Source organism: Ranitomeya imitator, chromosome 5, assembly GCF_032444005.1.
Source record: "Ranitomeya imitator isolate aRanImi1 chromosome 5, aRanImi1.pri, whole genome shotgun sequence".
NCBI classification, from domain to species: Eukaryota; Metazoa; Chordata; class Amphibia; order Anura; family Dendrobatidae; genus Ranitomeya; species Ranitomeya imitator.
The window spans coordinates 216659722-216684253 of record NC_091286.1 but is presented as its reverse complement, the minus strand read 5'-3'; the positions used below and the strand labels follow the sequence as shown (position 1 = coordinate 216684253).

At 44.7% G+C, this 24532-nt stretch overlaps 1 protein-coding gene across 6 annotated transcripts in view; it reads left to right on the top strand.

Annotated features, from left to right (window-relative positions):
* The window catches only part of SASH1 (SAM and SH3 domain containing 1), a 415520-nt gene that overhangs the window by 363334 nt on the left and 27654 nt on the right, over positions 1-24532 (top strand). For all 6 annotated transcript variants that reach the window (XM_069725895.1, XM_069725896.1, XM_069725899.1 and 3 more), the window contains 5 exons: positions 2652-2787; positions 3054-3223; positions 4125-4334; positions 12782-12932; positions 14105-14218. In XM_069725895.1, coding sequence (XP_069581996.1) covers positions 2652-2787; positions 3054-3223; positions 4125-4334; positions 12782-12932; positions 14105-14218 — 781 coding nt within the window. The remainder of the gene's footprint in view (positions 1-2651; positions 2788-3053; positions 3224-4124; positions 4335-12781; positions 12933-14104; positions 14219-24532) is intronic.

Sequence of the window (24532 nt, the reverse complement as noted above, 5' to 3'; positions counted from 1 at the left end):
ATCCCTTTGAAACCCATTGTTATCACTTATTCATGATAGCAGACAGACAAGCCGCCTGCTGCCCCAAGCTGACAATGCTTTACGCCACTGATCCAACGGATATGTCACGTTGACACATATAGATTGAATGCCAGTTGTTGGCATATGCAGTGTCTGCTGTATTTAAGGGTGACTTTTGAAGCTAGTATACTATATTAGAGATTCCTCATCCTTGGTGCTATAAATGCCATTGCCCTCGTACTGGAACAGATATGGTTTTTGGATGGCATGGTTCACATTTAGCATCAGAGCCCACAAACTTCAAGCTTTTGTTTTTGGGTAGTCTGTGGTGCATCATATAATGGTGCCCCCACTTGTTAAAATACCTTCATGAATGAGAGGTAAAGGATGTAGAGATTTGATTGCACTTATGTCACCAACCAACAGTTTTTCTCCAAGAATATTGTATATTGTACAGAATGATGTTGACACTGGATTGCTGAAGCCATGACCTGTGAGTGACGTGTAGCAATTGTCCGGCAGTGTTACAGCATATAAAGGATTTCCATTGACTCCAGAAACCAACAGACTTCAGCTGAAAAGCAGTAAGTGCTGGAAAGCCTTGCCAGCTCTGGTGCCCCATGGTCGTCTGACACACACGGCAGACAAAGGGGTTATTGTGGTTCAGAGATCACGCTGTGCTTCTATTCCAGCTTCTGTAGACATTTATACATGTGTTGCTGGTCTTGCAAAATGCAAATTATAGGTTTCATCTGACTACTTTTATGACCAGTTGTAAGTCCCGTGTACTTGGCCTGTCTGAACTGTTAGCGTCATTGGAAAGACAAGTTGCTGCTTCCACACACAGTAATTTTTCGTCGTTTCATACAGTTTACACTGACATTCTGACTTAAGATTGGTTATTGTGATTGGTTAATATAGGTTAGGTCAGTCTAGGAATTTAAAGGGAGCCTGTGAGCTCCCAAAATACTATTTACCTGCTGATATAGTGGTGATTTGCAGGGTTTAAATCATGTTAGGCTGGTTTACTAGAAGCACAGACACAGGGAGAAAGTGAAGTTATATTCTCCCTGCAGCTGCTCGCTTCGTGTCATTGGGGCGGGCACAGCATGCTGTCACTCAAGCTGCAGGAGTGATTACGCCATATTCACTCTATAGTGAGCAGTGACTGTAACCACTCACTGAACCTCCCTATGAATGGTTGTGAGTGGCTGCAGGGAAAATAGAACTTTATTTTCTCTCTGTAGCCACTGTGCCAGTAAGCCTGCTTAAAAAAAGGTTTATACAGAATTTACCTGCAGATTACCACTGTATAGCTTTTTTGGAAGAGACATGTTTGGTTTAAATGATGGTTTATAAAACATATGAATATAAACCTACACGTAGTAACTGGTACTGATAGCTCATCCTCAAAAATCATATTACCTTTAACCAGTGAGAGTGAGAGTGGATTGAGACTACAGACAAGGGGGAATCCATGAGGTTTTGAACGTTACAGTCCACTGAGATCTTTTTCTTAGAGTATATCTGGTTTATGAACAAATAGATGTGAAAGATTGATCTTTATATGTAAGAAAATGCATAGCTCCAAAGTGTCATTATTTATTTCTTAAAGGGAATCTGTCAGCAGGTTTTTGCTATGTAGTCTGAAAGCATTATAGGGCAGAGATCCGGATTCAAGTGATTTATCACTTACTAGGCTGTGTGTCACTGTTTCAATAAAGCCAGTGTTTAATCAGAAGAAGGTTATCTCCACAGGACTAGGTGCCTTGTGCCTCCTAGTCAACGTTTTCTGTGTACCCCAAACATTGATTAGCATTTTTTTGTCAATATACAGTGTACACACACAGAAAGCTGCCAATCAGTGGTGTGGGCGGGGTTACATTGCATACATTACATAGAGCTCAGCATTCTGAGCTCTGCTAGATCTGCAGCAGAGAGAACTGATTGTATCACAACTGCTGCTTCCAGTAAATTGAGTGATATATTGCTGGAATCAGCATATCTGTCCCTACATCGTGCTGCTGTCAGATTACATAACAAAAATCTACTGCTTTAAAGATTTTACATTTGGTGATGTGTCTGTTAGGCTACGTTCACATTTGCGTTGTGCGGTGCTGCGTCGGCGACGCAATGCACAACGCGAACCAAAACGCATGCAAAACGCATTGTTTTGTGACGCATGCATCCTTTTTTGGCATGATTTTGGACGCAAAAAAAAATGCAACTTGCTGCGTCCTCTGCGCCCTGAAGCGTGCGCCAAAAAAGACGCATGCGTCACAAAACGCAATGCAACGCATGTCAATGCGCCCCCATGCCCCCATGTTAAATATAGGGGCGCATGACGCATGCGTCGCCGAGGCTGCGCCCGACGCAGCCCGGCAGAACGCAAATGTGAACGTAGCCTTACTCTATATAGCTGATGCATCATATTTAAACCAATCTTCATTAGGAAAGTAGGAGAGTTACCAGTTTTTGTGCTAGTGCTTTTTCTTTTTAGTAGTAATAAATAATAAAATAATAATAAAAGTTACCTGCTAAAGTGTTATATGATCTTTCCAATTTTCATTATGTACAAATGGTATCCTTGATTTTTCTATTTAATCCTTGAATTACATATATTTTTCTACATGTCAAAATGTGTTTTTCAGGACTCCAGCATAGATGGGATACCTTGTTCTCCTGAATCTCCTCTGCCCCCTACAAGCACACTTGAGAAACCAAAACTGAAAGCAGGAGGCTCCGTAGAAAGTCTTCGAAGCTCCCTGAGTGGTCAGAGCTCCATGAGTAAGTTTGTCATATTGATAAGGTGGAGAGGATGTCAACAGAAAGACAATGTTCTTGCAGATTTTTTTTTGTATACACAGTATGTGTCTGCGTAATTTTTGTCTGCTGTGATTATCATCTGTATTTAGTAGCCTAGCTATCTATTTTATGGTACAAGACCTGCATAATATTCTGATGACCCTTCCTAACTAGGGTAATGTAGCGCTGCTACAGTGCAGAGAGGCATTCATACAGGGCTTCTGACTGTGGCTCATCTGTTTTCTTAGGTGGCCAAACTGTAAGCACAACAGACTCATCTGCAAGCAACAGGGAGAGTGTCAAGTCTGAAGACGGTGATGATGAAGAGCTGCCATACAGAGGTCCATTCTGTGGCCGAGCCAGGGTGCACACTGACTTCACGCCCAGCCCCTACGATTCCGATTCTCTCAAACTTAAGGTTTGTGGGCACATTCCCATTTTAAAGGGAACCTGTCACCCCAAAAATCGAAGATGAGCTGCGGCCACCGGCATCAGGGGCTTATCTACAGCATTCTGTAATGATGTAGATAAGCCCCCGATGTATCCTGAAAGAGGAGAAAAAGAGGTTAGATTATACTCCCCCAGGGGCGGTCCCGCTGCGGTCCAGGTCCGATGGGCATCGCGGTCCGGTCCGGGGCCTCCCATCTTCATACGATGACGTCCTCTTCTTGTCTTCATGCCGCAGCTCCGGCGCAGGCGTACTTTGCAAAGTACTGCAGTGCGTGGGCGCTAGACCTCTCTGACCTTTCCCGGCGCCTGCGCACTGCAGTACTTTGCTCTGCCCTCAACAGGGAGCCGCATCCTGAAGACAAGAAGAGGACGTCATCGTAAGAAGATGGGAGGCCCCGGACCGGACTGCGATGCCCATCGGACCAGAACTGCAGCGGTACCGCCCCTAGGTGAGTATAATCTAACCTTTTTTTCTCATCTTTCAGGATACATCAGGGGCTTATCTACAGCATTACAGAATGCTGTAGATAAGCCCCTGATGCTGGTGGCCGCAGCTCATCTTCGATTTTTGGGATAACAGGTTCCCTTTAAAACTCAGATCAGTGTAAACTGGAAAGTGTTAAAACGCAAGTCTGTTCACCATGAAATCTAGCATTTACTATGTTAATAATGCAGTCGATTGTCGTAGAGCTGTTTCTAAACACATGGGGGATATTAAGCTTTTTTTTTTTAGAAGTAGACAATTCAGAGAGGGATCCCTAGTTTAAAAAAAAGCAAGAAATGTTGCTCAACACTTCTTAAAGAACAGAGATCTGATGTACAGTTTTGCATTACATTCTTTACTGGAGTTATTACTTTCTTTCCTACAGAAAGGAGACATCATTGAAATTATAAGCAAGCCTCCAATGGGCACATGGATGGGCCTTTTAAACAATAAAGTTGGCACCTTCAAGTTCATTTATGTGGACGTAATCAATGAAGTTGAAGAAAAGCCTAAGCGTCCAACAAGAAGACGTCGCAAGGGAAGACCACCAAAGCCCAAGTCTGTAGAGGAGCTCTTGGATCGCATTAATCTTAAGGTTTGTTGTTCTTTAATCAGTTTAGTAACTTTTGTAACCAATAAACCCCTGGATTATATTTAGAGATGAGCAAATCTATTCAAGTGGAATTAAGTTCTACTCAAATTTTGCAAATTAATAACTATGTACCGTATATACTCGAGTATAAGCCGACCCGAGTATAAGCCGACCCCCCTAATTTTGCCACAAAAAAACTGGGAAAACTTATTGACTCGAGCATAAGCCTAGGGTGGAAATGCAGCATTTACCGGTGAATTTCAAAAATAAAAATAGATCATTCTTGCCCCATAGCTGTGCCATATAGTGCTCTGCATGTTCATTTTTGTCCCATAGCTGTGCCATATAGTGCTCTGCATGTTCATTATTGCCCCATAGCTGTGCCATATAGTGCTCTGCATGTTCATTATTGCCCCATAGCTGTGCCATATAGTGCTCTGCACCGTTCATATTTCCCCATAGCTCTGCCATATAGTGCTCTGCACCGTTCATATTTCCCCATAGCTGTGCCATATAGTGCTCTGCACCGTTCATATTGCCCCATAGCTGTGCCATATAGTGCTCTGCACCGTTCATATTTCCCCATAGCTCTGCCATGTAGTGCTCTGCGCCGTTCATTATTGCCCCATAGCTGCCATATAGTGCTCTGCACCGTTCATATTTCCCCATAGATCTGTCATATAGTGCTCTGCACCATTCATATTTCCCCATAGCTCTGCCATATAGTGCTCTGCACCGTTCATATTTCTGTTGTGAATTCTGTTGTTAAGCTCCCTCCTGTGGTCATGAATGGTACTTCGGCTGGTTCTGTCCATGGGCTTCCTCTGGTGGTTGTAAGTGGGGCTGCGGCTTCTGAGGTTCCTTCCACAGGTGACGAGGTTAATTCGTTAGCTGTCTGCTCTATTTAACTCCACCTAGATCATTGCTCCATGCCACCTGTCAATGTTCCAGTATTGGTCTAGTTCGCTCCTGGATCGTTCTTGTGACCTGTCTTCCCAGCAGAAGCTAAGTTCCTGCTTGTTTTTCTCTGTTTGCTATTTTTTCTGTCCAGCTTGCTATTTTGATTTTTGTCTTGCTTGCTGGAAGCTCTGGGACGCAGAGGGAGCGCCTCCGCACCGTGAGTCGGTGCGGAGGGTCTTTTTGCGCCCTCTGCGTGGTCTTTTTGTAGTTTTTTGTGCTGACCGCAAAGTTACCTTTCCTATCCTCTGTCTGTTCAGTAAGTCGGGCCTCACTTTGCTAAATCTATTTCATCTCCGTGTTTGTAATTTTCATCTTAACTCACAGTCATTATATGTGGGGGGCTGCCTGTTCCTTTGGGGAATTTCTCTGAGGCAAGGTAGGCTTTATTTTTCTATCTTTAGGGCTAGCTAGTTCCTTAGGCTGTGACGAGGTGCCTTGGGAGCGTCAGGAGCGCTCCACGGCTATTTCTAGTGTGTGTGATAGGATTAGGGATTGCGGTCAGCAGAGTTCCCACGTCTCAGAGCTTGTCCTGTATTATTAGTAACTATCAGGTCATTCCGTGTGCTCTTAACCACCAGGTCCATTATTGTCCTCACCACCAGGTCATAACAGTACAGGTGGCCAAAAGTGTTAATGCATCTCAATAGAGGGATAAGAGAAGTTCTGAGACCATTTTTTTTTCTTTGCAGTGTGTTTTGTCTCTCTTTTCCCCTTTACCTCTGGGTGGTTCAGGATACAGGTGTAGATATGGACATTCAAGGTCTGTCCTCTTGTTTGGATAATCTCACTGCAAGGGTACAAACCATTCAAGATTTTGTGGTTCAGAATCCGATGTCAGAGCCTAGGATTCCAATTCCTGATTTGTTTTTTGGGGATAGATCTAAGTTTCTGAATTTCAAAAATAATTGTAAATTGTTTCTTGCTTTGAAACCTCGCTCCTCAGGTGACCCTGTTCAACAAGTGAAAATCATTATTTCTTTGTTACGTGGCGACCCTCAAGACTGGGCATTTTCCCTTGCGCCAGGAGATCCGGCATTGCGTGATGTTGATGCGTTTTTTCTGGCACTTGGATTGCTTTATGATGAACCAAATTCAGTGGATCAGGCAGAGAAAATCTTGCTGGCTCTGTGTCAGGGTCAGGATGAGGTAGAGATATATTGTCAGAAGTTTAGGAAGTGGTCTGTACTCACTCAGTGGAATGAATGTGCGCTGGCAGCAATTTTCAGAAAGGGTCTCTCTGAAGCTCTTAAGGATGTCATGGTGGGATTTGCCATGCCTGCTGGTCTGAATGAGTCTATGTCTTTGGCCATTCAGATCGATCGACGCTTGCGTGAGCGTAAAGTTGTGCACCATTTGGCGGTATTATCTGAGCATAGACCTGAGCCTATGCAATGTGATAGGACTTTGACCAGAGCTGAACGGCAAGAACACAGACGTAGGAATGGGCTGTGTTTTTACTGTGGTGATTCCACTCATGCTATCTCCGATTGTCCTAAGCGCACTAAGCGTTTTGCTAGGTCTGCCACCATTGGTACGGTACAGTCGAAATTTCTTTTGTCCGTTACTCTGATTTGCTCTTTGTCATCCTATTCTGTTATGGCATTTGTGGATTCAGGCGCTGCCCTGAATTTGATGGACTTGGAGTTTGCTAGGCGCTGTGGTTTTTTCTTGGAGCCCTTGCAGTATCCTATTCCATTGAGAGGAATTGATGCTACGCCTTTGGCCAAGAATAAGCCCCAGTACTGGACCCAATTGACCATGTGCATGGCTCCTGCACATCAGGAGGATATTCGCTTTTTGGTGTTGCATAATCTGCATGATGTGGTCGTTTGGGGTTGCCATGGCTACAGGTCCATAATCCAGTATTGGATTGGAAATCTATGTCTGTGTCCAGCTGGGGTTGTCAGGGGGTACATGGTGATGTTCTATTTTTGTCTATTTCGTCATCCACTACTTCTGAAGTCCCGGAGTTTTTGTCGGATTACCGGGATGTATTTGATGAGCCCAAATCCAGTGCCCTACCTCCTCATAGGGATTGCGATTGTGCTATCAATTTGATTCCTGGTAGTAAGTTTCCTAAGGGCCGACTGTTCAATTTATCTGTGCCAGAACACGCCGCTATGCGGAGTTATATAAAGGAATCCTTGGAGAAGGGTCATATTCGCCCGTCGTCGTCACCATTGGGAGCAGGGTTCTCTTTTGTGGCCAAGAAGGATGGTTCTTTGAGACCTTGTATTGATTACCGCCTTCTTAATAAGATCACAGTCAAATTTCAGTACCCTTTGCCGCTGCTGTCTGATTTATTTGCTCGGATTAAGGGGGCTAGTTGGTTCACCAAGATAGATCTTCGTGGTGCGTATAATCTTGTGCGTATTAAACAGGGCGATGAATGGAAAACAGCATTTAATACGCCCGAGGGCCATTTTGAGTACCTGGTTATGCCATTCGGGCTTTCCAATGCTCCATCAGTATTTCAGTCCTTTATGCATGACATCTTCCGAGAGTACCTGGATAAATTCCTGATTGTATATTTGGATGATATTTTGGTCTTCTCGGATGATTGGGAGTCTCACGTGAAGCAGGTCAGAATGGTGTTCCAGGTCCTTCGTGCTAATTCTTTGTTTGTGAAGGGGTCTAAGTGTCTCTTTGGAGTTCAGAAGGTTTCATTTTTGGGTTTCATTTTTTCCCCTTCTACTATCGAGATGGACCCTGTTAAAGTCCAGGCCATTTATGATTGGACTCAGCCGACATCTGTGAAGAGTCTGCAAAAGTTCCTGGGCTTTGCTAATTTTTATCGTCGCTTCATCAGTAATTTTTCTAGTGTTGCTAAACCGTTGACTGATTTGACCAAGAAGGGTGCTGATGTGGTCAATTGGTCTTCTGCGGCTGTGGAAGCTTTTCAGGAGTTGAAGCGTCGTTTTTCTTCTGCTCCTGTGTTGTGCCAGCCAGATGTTTCGCTCCTGTTTCAGGTCGAGGTTGATGCTTCTGAGATTGGAGCAGGAACTGTTTTGTCGCAAAGAAGTTCTGATGGCTCGGTGATGAAACCATGTGCCTTCTTTTCTAGAAAGTTTTCGCCTGCTGAGCGCAATTATGATGTTGGCAATCGAGAGTTGTTGGCCATGAAGTGGGCATTCGAGGAGTGGCGACATTGGCTTGAAGGAGCCAAGCATCGCGTGGTGGTCTTGACGGATCACAAGAATTTGACTTATCTCGAGTCTGCCAAACGGTTGAATCCTAGACAGGCTCGTTGGTCGCTATTTTTCTCCCGTTTTGATTTTGTGGTTTTGTACCTTCTGGGGTCTAAGAATGTGAAGGCTGATGCCCTGTCAAGGAGTTTTGTGCCCGACTCTCCGGGTGTTCCTGAGCCGGCGGGTATTCTCAAAGAGGGGGTAATTTTGTCTGCCATCTCCCCTGATTTGCGGCGGGTGCTGCAAAAATTTCAGGCTGATAGACCTGACCGTTGCCCAGCGGAGAAACTGTTTGTCCCTGATAAATGGACTAGTAGAGTTATCTCGGAGGTTCATTGTTCGGTGTTGGCTGGTCATCCTGGAATCTTTGGTACCAGAGATTTGGTGGCTAGATCCTTTTGGTGGCCGTCTTTGTCACGGGATGTGAGTTCTTTTATGCAGTCCTGTGGGACTTGTGCTCGGGCTAAGCCCTGCTGTTCTCGTGCCAGTGGGTTGCTTTTGCCCTTGCCGATCCCGAAGAGGCCCTGGTCGCATATTTCTATGGATTTTATTTCGGATCTCCCTGTCTTTCAAAAGATGTCGGTCATTTGGGTGGTTTGTGATCGCTTCTCTAAGATGGTCCATTTGGTACCCTTGTCTAAATTGCCTTCCTCCTCTGATTTGGTGCTGTTGTTTTACCAGCATGTGGTTCGTTTACATGGCATTCCGGAGAACATCGTTTCGGACAGAGGTTCCCAGTTTGTTTCAAGGTTTTGGCGATCCTTTTGTGCTAGGATGGGCGTTGATTTGTCTTTTTCCTCGGCTTTCCATCCTCAGACAAATGGCCAAACCGAACGTACTAATCAGACTTTGGAAACATATCTGAGATGCTTTGTTTCTGCTGATCAGGATGATTGGGTGTCCTTTTTGCCTTTGGCTGAGTTCGCCCTTAATAATCGGGCCAGCTCGGCTACTTTGGTTTCGCCGTTTTTCTGCAATTCTGGTTTCCATCCTCGTTTCTCTTCAGGGAAGGTTGAGTCTTCGGACTGTCCTGGTGTAGATACTGTGGTGAATAGGTTGCAGCAGATTTGGACTCATGTGGTGGACAATTTGACATTGTCCCAGGAGAAGGCTCAACGTTTCGCTAACCGCCGGCGCTGTGTGGGTCCCCGACTTCGTGTTGGGGATTTGGTTTGGTTGTCGTCTCGTTATGTTCCTATGAAGGTTTCCTCTCCTAAGTTTAAGCCTCGTTTCATTGGTCCGTATAAGATTTCTGAGGTTCTCAATCCTGTGTCATTTCGTTTGACCCTTCCAGCTTCTTTTGCCATCCATAATGTATTCCATAGGTTGATGTTGCGGAGATACGTGGCGCCTGTGGTTCCATCCGTTGATCCTCCTGCCCCGCTGTTGGTTGAGGGGGAGTTGGAGTATGTGGTGGAGAAGATTTTGGATTCTCGTATTTCGAGACGGAAACTCCAGTACCTGGTCAAGTGGAAGGGCTATGGTCAGGAAGATAATTCCTGGGTCTTTGCCTCTGATGTTCATGCTGCCGATCTGGTTTGTGCCTTTCATTTGGCTCGTCCTGGTCGGCCTGGGGGCTCTGGTGAGGGTTCGGTGACCCCTCCTCAAGGGGGGGGGTACTGTTGTGAATTCTGTTGTTAAGCTCCCTCCTGTGGTCATGAATGGTACTTCGGCTGGTTCTGTCCATGGGCTTCCTCTGGTGGTTGTAAGTGGGGCTGCGGCTTCTGAGGTTCCTTCCACAGGTGACGAGGTTAATTCGTTAGCTGGCTGCTCTATTTAACTCCACCTAGATCATTGCTCCATGCCACCTGTCAATGTTCCAGTAGTGGTCTAGTTCGCTCCTGGATCGTTCTTGTGACCTGTCTTCCCAGCAGAAGCTAAGTTCCTGCTTGTTTTTCTCTGTTTGCTATTTTTTCTGTCCAGCTTGCTATTTTGATTTTTGTCTTGCTTGCTGGAAGCTCTGGGACGCAGAGGGAGCGCCTCCGCACCGTGAGTCGGTGCGGAGGGTCTTTTTGCGCCCTCTGCGTGGTCTTTTTGTAGTTTTTTGTGCTGACCGCAAAGTTACCTTTCCTATCCTCTGTCTGTTCAGTAAGTCGGGCCTCACTAAATCTATTTCATCTCTGTGTTTGTAATTTTCATCTTAACTCACAGTCATTATATGTGGGGGGCTGCCTGTTCCTTTGGGGAATTTCTCTGAGGCAAGGTAGGCTTTATTTTTCTATCTTTAGGGCTAGCTAGTTCCTTAGGCTGTGACGAGGCGCCTAGGGAGCGTCAGGAGCGCTCCACGGCTATATCTAGTGTGTGTGATAGGATTAGGGATTGCGGTCAGCAGAGTTCCCACGTCTCAGAGCTTGTCCTGTATTATTAGTAACTATCAGGTCATTCCGTGTGCTCTTAACCACCAGGTCCATTATTGTCCTCACCACCAGGTCATAACATATTTCCCATTGGCTGTGCCATATAGTGCTCTGCACCGTTCATATTTCCCCATAGCTCTGCCATATAGTGCTCTGCACCGTTCATATTTCCCCATAGCTGTGCCCCATATATGCTCTGCACCGTTCATTATTTCCCCATAGATGCTCCACATAAATCTGTGCCATTGCTGCTGCTGCTGCTGCAATAAAAAAAAAAACGCCATACTCACCTTTCTTGCTTGCAGCTCCCAGCGTCCGGTCCCGGCGTCTCTCCGCTCTGACTGATCAGGCAGAGGGCGCCGCGCACACTATATGCGTCATCGCGCCCTCTGACCTGCACAGTCAGAGCGGAGAGACGCCGGTAAGATGGAGCGGCGCCCGGCGGCTGGAATGTGGACAGGTAAATATGCGATACTTACCTGGTCCCGGCGTCCGGCTCCTTCTCCCGCACAGTTGGTCTTCGGTGCCGCAGCTTCTTCCTCTATCAGCGGTCACCGTTATCGCTGATTAGAAAAATGAATATGTGGCTCCACCCCTATGGGAGGTGGAGCCGCCTATTCATTTCTCTAATGAGCGGTCCCACGTGACCGCTGAACAGTGGAAGAGCTGCAGCACCAAAGACCGTGGGACGGCAGGGGGAGCGCCAGGATCGCTGGAAGCAGGTAAGTATGCCTCAGCGCCCTCTCCCCCTCACCCGCCGACCCTGCCACCCACCTTGACTCGAGTATAAGCCGAGAGGGGCACTTTCAGCCCAAATATTTGGGCTGAAAATCTCGGCTTATACTCGAGTATATACGGTAACTATGTATGTAAAATTTGCCAGCTTCTCTCATCTCTAGAAATTACATGTAATATTAGGCTACATAGATCAAATTCTGCAGCTTTGATGAAACCTCTGTCCCAGCCTTCCATAAAACCCTTTCAGAACTGGGCGTTCATGTTATTGCGTATAACCCAAGCCTCATGTGCATACTTCTGGCTATGGCAATATGATGCGAGTTTTTACATTTAGAGTTATACAGCAAAGAGGCAATTAGAAAATAAATGTGATTTTCTTTTACTACATGGAAATCGAGAGCCAAACTTAATAGAGGTTATAGGTATAAAATAAGATTTATCCAATAACGACTTCACCTCTGTAATAAAACCACCAAGCATGAAATCAGTTGCTTAGATTACAAAGTGTATTTAATGGACTAGCTGAGCAGCCGGGCTTAGAATATGATTACTTATTATGATTCCTTGCATACGAGCTGTACCGCGTATTCTCGGCATACAAGCTTGTCGTGGTCACCGCAGACAATAGCTCACGTTGCTGACAAATATACAGCACTGAAAGAGAACTTTGTAGAGGAAAGACGACTCAATTACAGTCATTAGGTGACTACTGGTAATATGGAAATCATGGAGAATTTCACAAAATGACATTTACCTCTATATCGTCTATCTAAGCATCAGAAGCGTTCTCGGTGACATTACACTAGACAAGTTTCCCTTTAAGAACCAATCCGAAATACGGCTTTCTGGGACTAATACGTTTTGATAATGAGCCAATAAATCACAGGTATAGTGAAAGCGTACCTCCGTACACGGCAGGCTATCCCTTCTTCCTAGGCATACATGCAGCTCAAGTCTTGGCAGGCTTTTTCTGCATTTGCTTCTGTATATCACACACATACATAGTAGTGTTCTCATAATGAAGGCAGTCCTACTCACACTGAACGTTGGAATCAATGCGGCCACCATATTCATAAATGTTCCATTTTTTATGCCAGTATATGTTGTTTTTTTTTATATCTCCCAATGTTCTGGATAACACATCTTTTGTTAGCGAGTAATGCTGCCTTACAATATCTTACAATATATTTTCCTTTAATGTTTGCAGGAGCACATGCCCACCTTTCTTTTCAATGGATATGAAGATTTAGACACTTTTAAATTGCTAGAAGAGGAAGATTTGGATGAACTGAACATACAAAACCCAGAACACAAAGCAGTCCTACTGACGGCTATTGAGCTCTTACAGGAATATGACAGTAAGACTATTTGATTACGTAGAAAATAGGGCATATGTATCAAGCTGAATGTGCCAACAATCTGGTGTCATTAGCACAAAAAACAGTTTTTAAAGACTATACCACCTTTTGTACAATGTCTGTCAAAGGGTTGTGGCCTCCCTGAAAAGGGGTGTGGTTTGTCTGGAAAGGGTGTGGCTTAACGTGCAAAATTTTTGCGCAAATTTGTGGCACAAAGTAAGCCAACTAAGAGGTGGCATAATCTGAGACTAGGCAGTCTTAAGACTAACCAAACCGTTGTAATCTGATGTGTCTTAAGACTGTCTAGTTGAAGTTTACACTACGAATTAGACAGTATGGATAATTATGCCCTAATTTTTCCCCTAAATCAGGAACTGAATATTAACTATAAGAATGCTCTATTTCATTGTGTAGGAGTGTAATGAATGTAGGAAACCTGTAGTTGGGCTGTCAGTCGGACACAGCACCGCTATAACACACTGGGGCATTGTTATAAATACTGTCCTATTTTTATTGCAAATCTAGGCTAGACAGTCTCTAAACGCGCTAGATTTATCACAGCGCTTCATGCTGGGTGATACATTTGAGACATTTTTATACTGCCTAATGTAAGCTTACTTCACCCGTTAGTTGGTTTTATTTCTGCTAGACATTTGTGTCAAGGTTTCAGCACATTTTTTGATAGACGTCAGGAAGAAAAATTGGAGTCTATGGCGCTGCCTGTGCAGACAAAGTAAAAGCAACTATGTTTATTTCAGGTTATTAAAAACAAAAATACATTTTCGATCCAGTAACTTGAAGCAGATTCAGGTCCTGGATCAAATCCCTGTTTATTAACATCCTCCTTTTTGCATTTTAACCAGTGTTTTTTACAATGGTTTTAAAGTACCTGAAATAAATCTAGTGGTTTATCATTTATTTCGGACCCATTTGGTGTTCCACAAGGAGCAGCAGCAGTCCAGTAATGCTATGCCTGCTTGCCTAGCTCACATGCACCTTTTATTCATTTGATTAACCATAGTAACCCATACAATACACTTAGGGAAGCTCCCCGATTTCTCTGAACTATTCACATTTACACATGTGAATATCATACATAGTGTGAGTGTATTGAACTTCTTGGTGCTGCCATATGCCTCTATCATAACTGCTATTACTTCCTATTCCCCCAGGTAACAGTGATCAATCCGGATCTCAGGAAAAACTGCTCACAGAGGGAGAAAATCGAAGTGGATGTTCCCCCCGGGACTCTGGCTGCTATGAGAGCAGTGAAAACATAGAACATGGTAATGGCACGGAGTAGACAATGGCCGACGTCACGCTGCCCCGCATTTCACACTGTATACTGGCCAGCATGCGTAGGCTTCCATAGTCCAGCTGTGGAGACAATATTTGTTCTATTGATTACAGGAAATAAACTGATTGTTCATAGCCGGCACAGTTGGCCAGCATGCACATTACTGAACCCCGTGGACCTGTCTGTGCATTTTGGAATGGCTCATGCCTCCCTTAACATGGATCACCCATGCTTTGCTTCTCATTTCCTCTGTAGCCTGAGTGCTATCACTGACATTCTCTGCCTGCGTCATTTTCATTTGCATCACCATCTTTAACGTTGCACTAATCAGGAGAACAGACTCCATTAACGCTTGCAAACCAGTCCTGTGGATCTTGGCTATAGGATGACTTAACACTGCTGTGTAACTTATCTAACTGGTTATTTTCATCATGCTAAACTATCTTCTAACATTTTGGACCAATTGGTATGAAGATATGCAGTTTGTCAAAAATTACTAGAAATCAGATATACAAAATGTAAAACTACTGACTTATCTAGAAACGTGGCTAACAATCTAGAGCACCTCCGTTACTATTCTCAACATATTATTATTGTGTATTTTTAACAGGATACATACTAAATATATAGATAATAAGCCATTGGAACCCCCACAGGTCATAAGAATGGGGTCTCAGAATGGCCTGTGTGAATAAAGAGGTGGCTATGCATGTGCACTACTGCTACATTCACATAGGGAACTTTAGGACCCTCGTTCTCATTATTCCTGGGGGTGCCATTATTGTCAACAGATAAATAATAGGGAAAAAATCCCAGAGCCAAGCAGTTAGGATTTTCAGTGCGGCCTCTCTGCATTCCGGAGTAGCATACAATTGCACACATAATTACAATGCAGATGGCAATCTGTTATATAATCTTAATACAAGCATTAATAATGATTTAGCATTTATGATACTGCCTTCATAATTAAAGGCCAAGAAGCAAATCCTACCATCTGCATCCTGCAGCTTGTGAGCCGTCGTAATGTAAATAAAGATGGCCCGCTATCCATGGGAAAATGTAAATATTACTTGGCTAGTAAATTATTGTATGGCTTACAGGTCTTTTTTACTGTCAGAGAGGGTTAAAAGTGTCCTAGTAAAGACAAACTGGTTGTTTAAGATGGAAGTAAACCTCAGCAGTCTCCATAATATCCAAAGCATTTCCTTAGATGGGCCAGGGCAGCGCTATGCAGCGAGCATCTGGTCCTACCGCTATGCAGCGAGGATCTGGTCTTACCGCTTTGCAGCGAGGATCTGGTCCTACCGCTATGCAGCGAGGATCTGGTCCTACCGCTATGCAGCGAGGATCTGGTCCTACCGCTATGCAGCGAGGATCTGGTCCTACCGCTATGCAGCGAGGATCTGGTCCTACCGCTATGCAGCGAGGATCTGGTCCTACCGCTATGCAGCGAGGATCTGGTCCTACCGCTATGCAGCGAGGATCTGGTCCTACCGCTATGCAGCGAGGATCTGGTCCTACCGCTATGCAGCGAGGATCTGGTCCTACCGCTATGCAGCGAGGATCTGGTCCTACCGCTATGCAGCGAGCATCTGGTCCGCTATGCAGCGAGGATCTGGTCCTACCGCTATGCAGCGAACATCTGGTCCTACCGCTATGCAGCGAGGATCTGGTCCTACTGCTATGCAGCGAGGATCTGGTCCTACCGCTATGCAGCGAGCATCTGGTCCTACCGCTATGCAGCGAGGATCTGGTCCTACCGCTATGCAGCGAGGATCTGGTCCTACCGCTATGCAGCGAGGATCTGGTCCTACCGCTATGCAGCGAGGATCTGGTCCTACCGCTATGCAGCGAGCATCTGGTCCGCTATGCAGCGAGGATCTGGTCCTACCGCTATGCAGCGAGCATCTGGTCCTACCGCTATGCAGCGAGGATCTGGTCCTACTGCTATGCAGCGAGGATCTGGTCCTACCGCTATGCAGCGAGCATCTGGTCCTACCGCTATGCAGCGAGGATCTGGTCCTACCGCTATGCAGCGAGGATCTGGTCCTACTGCTATGCAGCGAGGATCTGGTCCTACCGCTATGCAGTGAGGATCTGGTCCTACCGCTATGCAGCGAGCATCTGGTCCTACCGCTATGCAGCGAGGATCTGGTCCTACCGCTATGCAGCGAGCATCTGGTCCTACCGCTATGCAGCGAGGATCTGGTCCTACTGCTATGCAGCGAGGATCTGGTCCTACCGCTATGCAGCGAGCATCTGGTCCTACCGCTATGCAGCGAGGATCTGGTCCTACCGCTATGCAGCGAGGATCTGGTCCTACAGCTATGCAGCGAGGATCTGGTCCTACCGCTATGCAGTGAGGATCTGGTCCTACTGCTATGCAGCGAGCATCTGGTCCTACCGCTATGCAGCGAGCATCTGGTCCTACCGCTATGCAGCGAGGATCTGGTCCTACCTCTCGTGCCTGTTTACACACACAGATTGGAGTATTGCTTGTTACATTGTATCGCTCTCTATCTACATAGATTCCTTTATGAACAATGTAAGGGCTCATCCCTGTGGATGAAATTATTGCCCCGGTTTCATCCATATATTTGATCCCAGCACAAGATAAGGAACTTTTCAAATTTCTGAGCTGAGATCATTTCTTACTTACAAAGAGACCAAAAATGTGGCTACGTGAGTGATCCCGAGCCCTAAATGACCTCAGTGTTGACCACAATGTTGCTCATCTGTATGCTTTAACCATGAAGTACTCATACCAAGTTACATTTTATACTTTCTACCCAGTGTTACAAGAGAGAACCAATATTAAGGGCAGTAATGTGGACTGCTACTGTACATTGTAAGATTTTAAAGCTGTAATTAAAGCCCGAGATGTGTAAATAGACATATATAGGACTTATTTTCATTATGACGATGGGATGTTCACGTACATTCTGTAATAAAGAGTTCTGTTTGTATAACACCTCTGCTTGCTTCTTTGACTTGCATTGTTCTAACCCATTGCATTTCTTGCTGCTTCTTCCATTTTTCACGTCACAGTGCGTTGCGCTGATCACATATCATGTGCTGTTACATAACATGCTATCATTCACACTATTAATACTGTCATTCATTTTATGGAAATAGAAATGCCCTGAATTATGCGGCATGTAGTTATTTGGTGACACTTCCCTTTGTATTATCGGTTTTCAAATTGATGGTTGCCTAACTGTCCACCATTACCCTGAGCAATCAGCAGAATTATGTCAGAAAACTTTGTGCATAAAAAATAATCAAAAAGTGTCCATGGTGCACTAAGCAACCTATTAGGCATCTTTTTTTCAGTGCAAGAATTGATTTACTTGGTTGCTGGTTTCTGCCGCTATTGAAGACCTTTAATATTGAGAAGATTTGAGTATTTACAGTATATATATTCTTTCCATACAGTTTAAAAAGATCTGCTTAAAGGGGTTGTGCAGTACTTTTATACTGTGTCCTATCCTTAAGATAGGTCATCTATATTAGATCGCTACCCGGCACCCCCGTCAATCAGCTGTTCACAGTGTTGGCGCCGGCTAGATGTGATCAGTTGCAGAACTGCACTGCACATAAATATAAATGTAATTGTCAGCCCCTTTAAATATGTATATTTTGCGCTAAGATACACATTGTAGTAGCTGCACTCAATATCCAAACACAGAAGGTATGGATAGATAGAGAAAACATATTACCTGTAATTTAGGTGAGTGAGAAGCTCCAAAACAATATATAGATCCTACAAACATAGGGAGTTATAACCCGCAGAAAGGCAGGAAAAATGGTAAAATGTGTAACAATTTATTAAGTATCAAAATGTGTTACAATACAAAAATAAAAATAAAGTGACAAAAACGGTGAAGATATGAAAAATGCACATAACAAAGACATTTTATTTTGGTTTGTATTTTTCTATTGTACCACATTTTGATACTTGATAAATTGTTATATTTTTTACCTTTTTTTTCTACCATTTCTGCCTTTGTGAGGTTATTACTCCATATGGTTGTAGGATCTACAATGTAGTTACTGTAGGAAGTCCGAATTCGATCAATTATTATCATAACAGTGTGAAGAAAAGGTTTTGCCAGGCATGGAGAGATCGGTCTACTGGACATTTCCCTCCCTATCTTTGCTCGTATGGCTCTGCCTTATTGATACATGCATAGGAAGAGACCTAACAAATAAGCCAAGTCTTACGAGAGGAAGCTAGAGGTGAGCGTTGCGGTAAGTTTTATAAAGTAAATCTGTAGCGACTTCATGCTATCATAGCTAAGGACTGCTGATAGGTTCATCAAATGTAAGTGTATATTTATTTGATCCTAAGATAGTTGTGTTCTCTTCCAACTTTCATCAGTATAAGTCAGTGCTGTTCTGAGTAAGCAAAAGAAACTTTCATTTTTACTCAAAGTCCTTTTCCAGGCAAGAAGAAAAGTCGTACCTATTACCCATCAATATAGTACCCGAACGTTAAAGAGGTTTTCTATGCTGAGCAGAAAAGTATGCAGTGACTTTTATGTATGCAGTTTGCATACTTGTGGCCATGTGCCAACTAGACTCTTCTTGGCTAAAACACTGAGTGAAGTGGAGGGGCGTCTAACCCCTTAACCCCCGGAGCTTTTATCGGTTTTGCGTTTTCGTTTTTCGCTCCTCTCCTTCCCAGAGCCATAACCTCTTTATTTTTTCCATCAAGATGGCCATGTGAGGGCGGTTTTAATATGTCATGTACTAGAAAATTGGAAAAAATTCCAAGTGCTGTGAAATTGCAAAAAAAGTGCAATCCCACACTTGTTTTTTGTTTGGCTTTTTTGCTAGGTTCACTAAATGCTAAAACTGACCTGTCATTATGATTCTCCAGGTCATTACGAGTTCATAGACACCAAACATGTCTAGGTTATTTATCTAAGTGGTGAAAAAAAATTCCAAACTTTGCTTAAAAAAAAAAAATTGTGCAATTTTCCATTAGCGTCTCTATTTGCCGTGATCTGGGGTTGGATGAGGGCTTATTTTTTGTGAGCCGAGCTAATGTTTTTAATGATACAATTGCATTTTAATGCAGTGTCGCGGCGACTAAAAAAATGTAATTCTGGCGTTTTGACTCTTTCTTGCTACACCATTTAGCCATCAGGTTAATCCTTTTTTTATTGATAGATCGAGCGATTCTGAACGCAGCAATACCAAATATGTGTAGGTTTGATTTTTTTTTTTTTATTATTATTGTTTTATTTTGAATGGGGCGAAAGGGGGGGTGATTTAAACTTTCATTTTTTTTAATTTTTTTCATATTTTTAACCCCTTCCCGACCTTTGACGCCACGTAGGCGTCATGAAAGTCGGTGCCAATCCGACCCATGACGCCTATGCGGCGTCATAGAAAGATCGCGTCCCTGCAGGCCGGGTGAAAGGGTTAACTCCCATTTCACCCGATCTGCAGGGACAGGGGGAGTGGTAGTTTAGCCCAGGGGGGGTGGCTTCACCCCCTCGTGGCTACGATCGCTCTGATTGGCTGTTGAAAGTGAAACTGCCAATCAGAGCGATTTGCAATATTTCACCCATTATAACGGGTGAAATATTACAATCCAGCCATGGCCGATGCTGCAATATCATCGGCCATGGCTGGAAATACTAGTGTGCCCCCACCCCACCCCTCCGATCGCCCCCCCACCCCCCCGATCTGGCCGGTACACTGCTCCGGCTCCCCTCCGTCCAGTGCTCCGCTCCCCCCTGTGCTCGTGTCTGCTCCCCCCGTGCTCCAATCACCCCCCCGTGCTCCAATCACCCCCCCTGCACTCCGATCCACCCCCCCCGGTGCTCCGTTCCACCCCCGTGCTCCATTCCAGCCCCCCCGTGCTCCGTTCCACGCCCCCCGCGCTCCGTTCCACCCCTCCCGCGCTCCGATTCCCCCCCCGTGCTCCGATCCCCCCCCCCCGTGCTCCGATCCCCCCCCCCCGTCGTCCCCCCCCACCCTATCATACTTACCGATCCAGCCGTGGTCCCGTCCGTCTTCTCCCGGGCGCCGCCATCTTCCAAAATGGCGGGCGCATGCACAGTGCGCCCGCCGAATCTGCCGGCCGGCAGATTCGTTCCAAAGTGCATTTTGATCACTGAGATATAATCTATCTCAGTGATCAAAATAAAAAAAATAATAAATGACCCCCCCCCTTTGTCACCCCCATAGGTAGGGACAATAAAAAAATAAAGAAATTTTTTTTTTTCCACTAATGTTAGAATAGGGTTAGGGGTAGGGTTAGGGGTAGGGCTAGGGTTAGGGGTAGGGTTAGGGGTAGGGTTAGGGCTAGGGTTAGGGTTAGGAATGTGCACACGTATTCTGGTCCTCTGCGGATTTTTCCGCTGCGGATTTGATAAATCCGCAGTGCTAAACCGCTGCGGATTTATGGCGGATTTACCGCGTTTTTTTCTGCGCATTTCACTGCGGTTTTACAATTGCGATTTTCTATTGGAGCAGTTGTAAAACCGCTGCGGAATCCGCACAAAGAAGTGACATGCTGCGGAATGTAAACCGCTGCGTTTCCGTGCAGTTTTTCCGCAGCATGTGTACAGCGATTTTTGTTTCCCATAGGTTTACATTGAACTGTACACTCATGGGAAACTGCTGCGGATCCGCAGCGTTTTCCGCAGCGTGTGCACATACCTTTAGAATTAGGCTATGTGCACACGGTGCGGATTTGGCTGCGGATTCGCAGCAGTGTTCCATCAGGTTTACAGTACCATGGAAACATATGAAAAACCAAATCCGCTGTGCCCATGGTGCGGAAAATACCGCGCGGGAACGCTGCGTTGTATTTTCCGCAGCATGTCAATTCTTTGTGCGGATTCCGCGGCGTTTTACACCTGTTCCTCAATAGGAATCCGCAGGTGAAATCCGCACAAAAAACACTGGAAATCCGCAGGTAAAACACAGTGCCTTTTACCCGCAGATTTTTCAAAAATGGTGCGGAAATATCTCACACGAATCCGCAACGTGGGCACATAGCCTTAGGGTTAGGGTTAGGGTTGGAATTAGGGTTGTGGTTAGGGTTAGGGGTGTGTTGGGGTTAGTGTTGTGGTTAGGGGTGTGTTGGGGTTAGGGTTGTGATTAGGATTATGGCTACAGTTGGGATTAGGGTTAGGGGTGTGTTGGGGTTAGTGTTGGAGTTAGAATTGAGGGGTTACCACTGTTTAGGCACATCAGGGGTCTCCAAACGCAACATGGCGCCACCATTGATTCCAGCCAATCTCGTATTCAAAAAGTCAAATGGTGCTCCCTCACTTCCGAGCCCTGACGTGTGCCCAAACAGTGGTTTACCCCCACATATGGGGTACCAGCATACTCAGGACAAACTGCGCAACAATTACTGGGGTCCAATTTCTCCTGTTACCCTTGTGAATCTAAAAAAATGCTTGCTAAAACATAATTTTTGAGGAAAGAAAAATGATTTTTTATTTTCACGGCTCTGCGTTGTAAACGTCTGTGAAGCACTTGGGGGTTCAAAGTGCTCACCACATATCTAGATAAGTTCCTTGGGGGGTCTAGTTTCTAAAATGGGGTCACTTGTGGGGGATTTCTACTGTTTAGGCACACCAGGGGCTCTGCAAACGCAACGTGACACCCGCAGACCATTCCATCAAAGTCTGCATTTCAAAAGTCACTACTTCCCTTCTGAACCCCGACGTGTGCCCAAACAGTGGTTTACCCCCACATATGGGGTATCAGCGTACTCAGGAGAAACTGGACAACAACTTTTGGGGTCCAATTTCTCCTGTAACCCTTGGGAAAATAAAAAATTCTGGGCTAAATAATTATTTTTGAGGAAAGAAAACGTATTTATTATTTTCACGGCTCTGCATTATAAACTTCTATGAAGCACTTGGGGGTTCAAAGTGCTCACCACACATCTAGATAAGTTCCTTTCAGGGTCTAGTTTCCAAAATGGGGTCACTTGTGGGGGGTTTCTACTGTTTAGGCACATCAGGGGCTCTGCAAACGCAACGTGACGCCCGCAGAGCATTCCATCAAAGTCTGCATTTCAAAACGTCACTACTTCAATTCCAAGCCCCGGCATGTGCCCAAACAGTAGTTTACCCCCACATATGGGGTATCACCGTACTCAGGAGAAACTGGACAACAAATATTGGGGTCAAATTTCTCCTGTTACCCTTGGGAAAATTAAAAAATTCTGGGCTAAATAATTATTTTTGAGGAAAGAAAACGTATTTATTATTTTCACGGCTCTGCATTATAAACTTCTATGAAGCACTTGGGGGTTCAAAGTGCTCACCACACATCTAGATAAGTTCCTTTGGGGGTCTAGTTTCCAAAATGGGGTCACTTGTGGGGGGTTTCTACTGTTAAGCCACATCAGGGGCTCTGCAAACGCAACGTGACGCCCACAGAGCATTCCATCAAAGTCTGCATTTCAAAACGTCACTACTTCACTTCCGAGCCCCGGCATGTGCCCAGTGATTTACCCCCACATATGGGGTATCAGCGTACTCAGGAGAAACTGGACAACAACTTTTGGGGTCAAATTTCTCCTGTTACCCTTGGGAAAATAAAAAATTGCAGGCTAAAAGATCATTTTTGAGAAAATAATTTTTTTTTTTATTTTCATGGCTCTGCGTTATAAACTTCTGTGAAGCACTTGGGGGTTCAAAGTCCTCACCACACATCTAGATTAGTTCCTTTGGGGGTCTAGTTTCTAAAATGGTGTCATTTCTGGGGGATCTCCAATGTTTAGGCACACAGGGGCTCTCCAAACGTGACATGGTGTCCGCTAATGATTGGAGCTAATTTTCCATTTAAAAAGCCAAATGGCGTGCCATCCCTTCCGAGCCCTGCCGTGCGCCCAAACAGTGGTTTACCCCCACATATGGGGTATCAGCGTACTCAGGACAAACTGGACAACAATATTTGGGGTCCAATTTCTCCTATTATCCTTGGCAAAATAGGAAATTCCAGGCTAAAAAATCATTTTTGAGGAAAGAAAAATTATTTTTTTATTTTCATGGCTCTGCGTTATAAACTTCTGTGAAGCACCTGGGTGTTTAAAGTGCTCAATATGCATCTAGATAAGTTCCCTGGGGGGTCTAGTTTCCAAAATGGGGTCACTTGTGCGGGAGCTCCAATGTTTAGGCACACAGGGGCTCTCCAAACGCGACATGGTGTCCGCTAACAATTGGAGCTAATTTTCCATTCAAAAAGTCAAATGGCGCGCCTTCTCTTCCGAGCCCTGCCGAGTGCCCAAACAGTGGTTTACCCCCACATATGAGGTATCGGCGTACTCGGGAGAAATTGCCCAACAAATTTTATGATCCATTTTATCCTACTGCCCATGTGAAAATGAAAAAATTGAGGCGAAAAGAATTTTTTTGTGAAAAAAAATTACTTTTTCATTTTTACAGATCAATTTGTGAAGCACCTGAGGGTTTAAAGTGCTCACTAGGCATCTAAATTAGTTCCTTGGGGGGTCTAGTTTCCAAAATGGGGTCACTTGTGGGGGAGCGCCAATGTTTAGGCACACAGGAGCTATCCAAACGCGACATGGTGTCCGCTAACGATGGAAATAATTTTTCATTCAAAAAGTCAAATGGCGCTCCTTCCCTTCCGAGCCTTACCATGTGCCCAAACAGTGGTTTACCTCCACATGTGAGGTATTGGTGTACTCAGGAGAAATTGCCCAACACATTTTAGGATCCATTTTATCCTGTTGCCCATGAGAAAATGAAAAAATTGAGGCTAAAAGAATTTTTTTGTGAAAAAAAAGTACTTTTTCATTTTTACGGATCAATTTGTGAAGCACCTGGGGGTTCAAAGTGCTCACTATGCATCTAGATAAGTTCCTTGGGGCGTCTAGTTTCCAAAATGGGGTCACTTGTGGGGGAGCTCCAATTTTTAGGCACACGGGGGCTCTCCAAACGTGACATGGTGTCCGCTAAAGAGTGGAGCCAATTTTTGATTCAAAAAGTCAAATGGCGCTCCTTCCCTTCCAAGCCCTGCCGTGCGCCAAAACAGTGGTTTACCCCCACATATGAGGTATCAGCGTACTCAGGACAAATTGGACAACAACTTTCGTGGTTCAGTTTCTCCTTTTACCATTGGGAAAATAAAAAAATTGTTGCTAAAAGATAATTTTTGTGACTAAAAAGTTAAATGTTCATTTTTTCCTTCCATGTTGCTTCTGCTGCTGTGAAGCACCTGAAGGGTTAATAAACTTCTTGAATGTGGTTTTGAGTACCTTGAGGGGTGCAGTTTTTAGAATGGTGTCACTTTTGGGTATTTT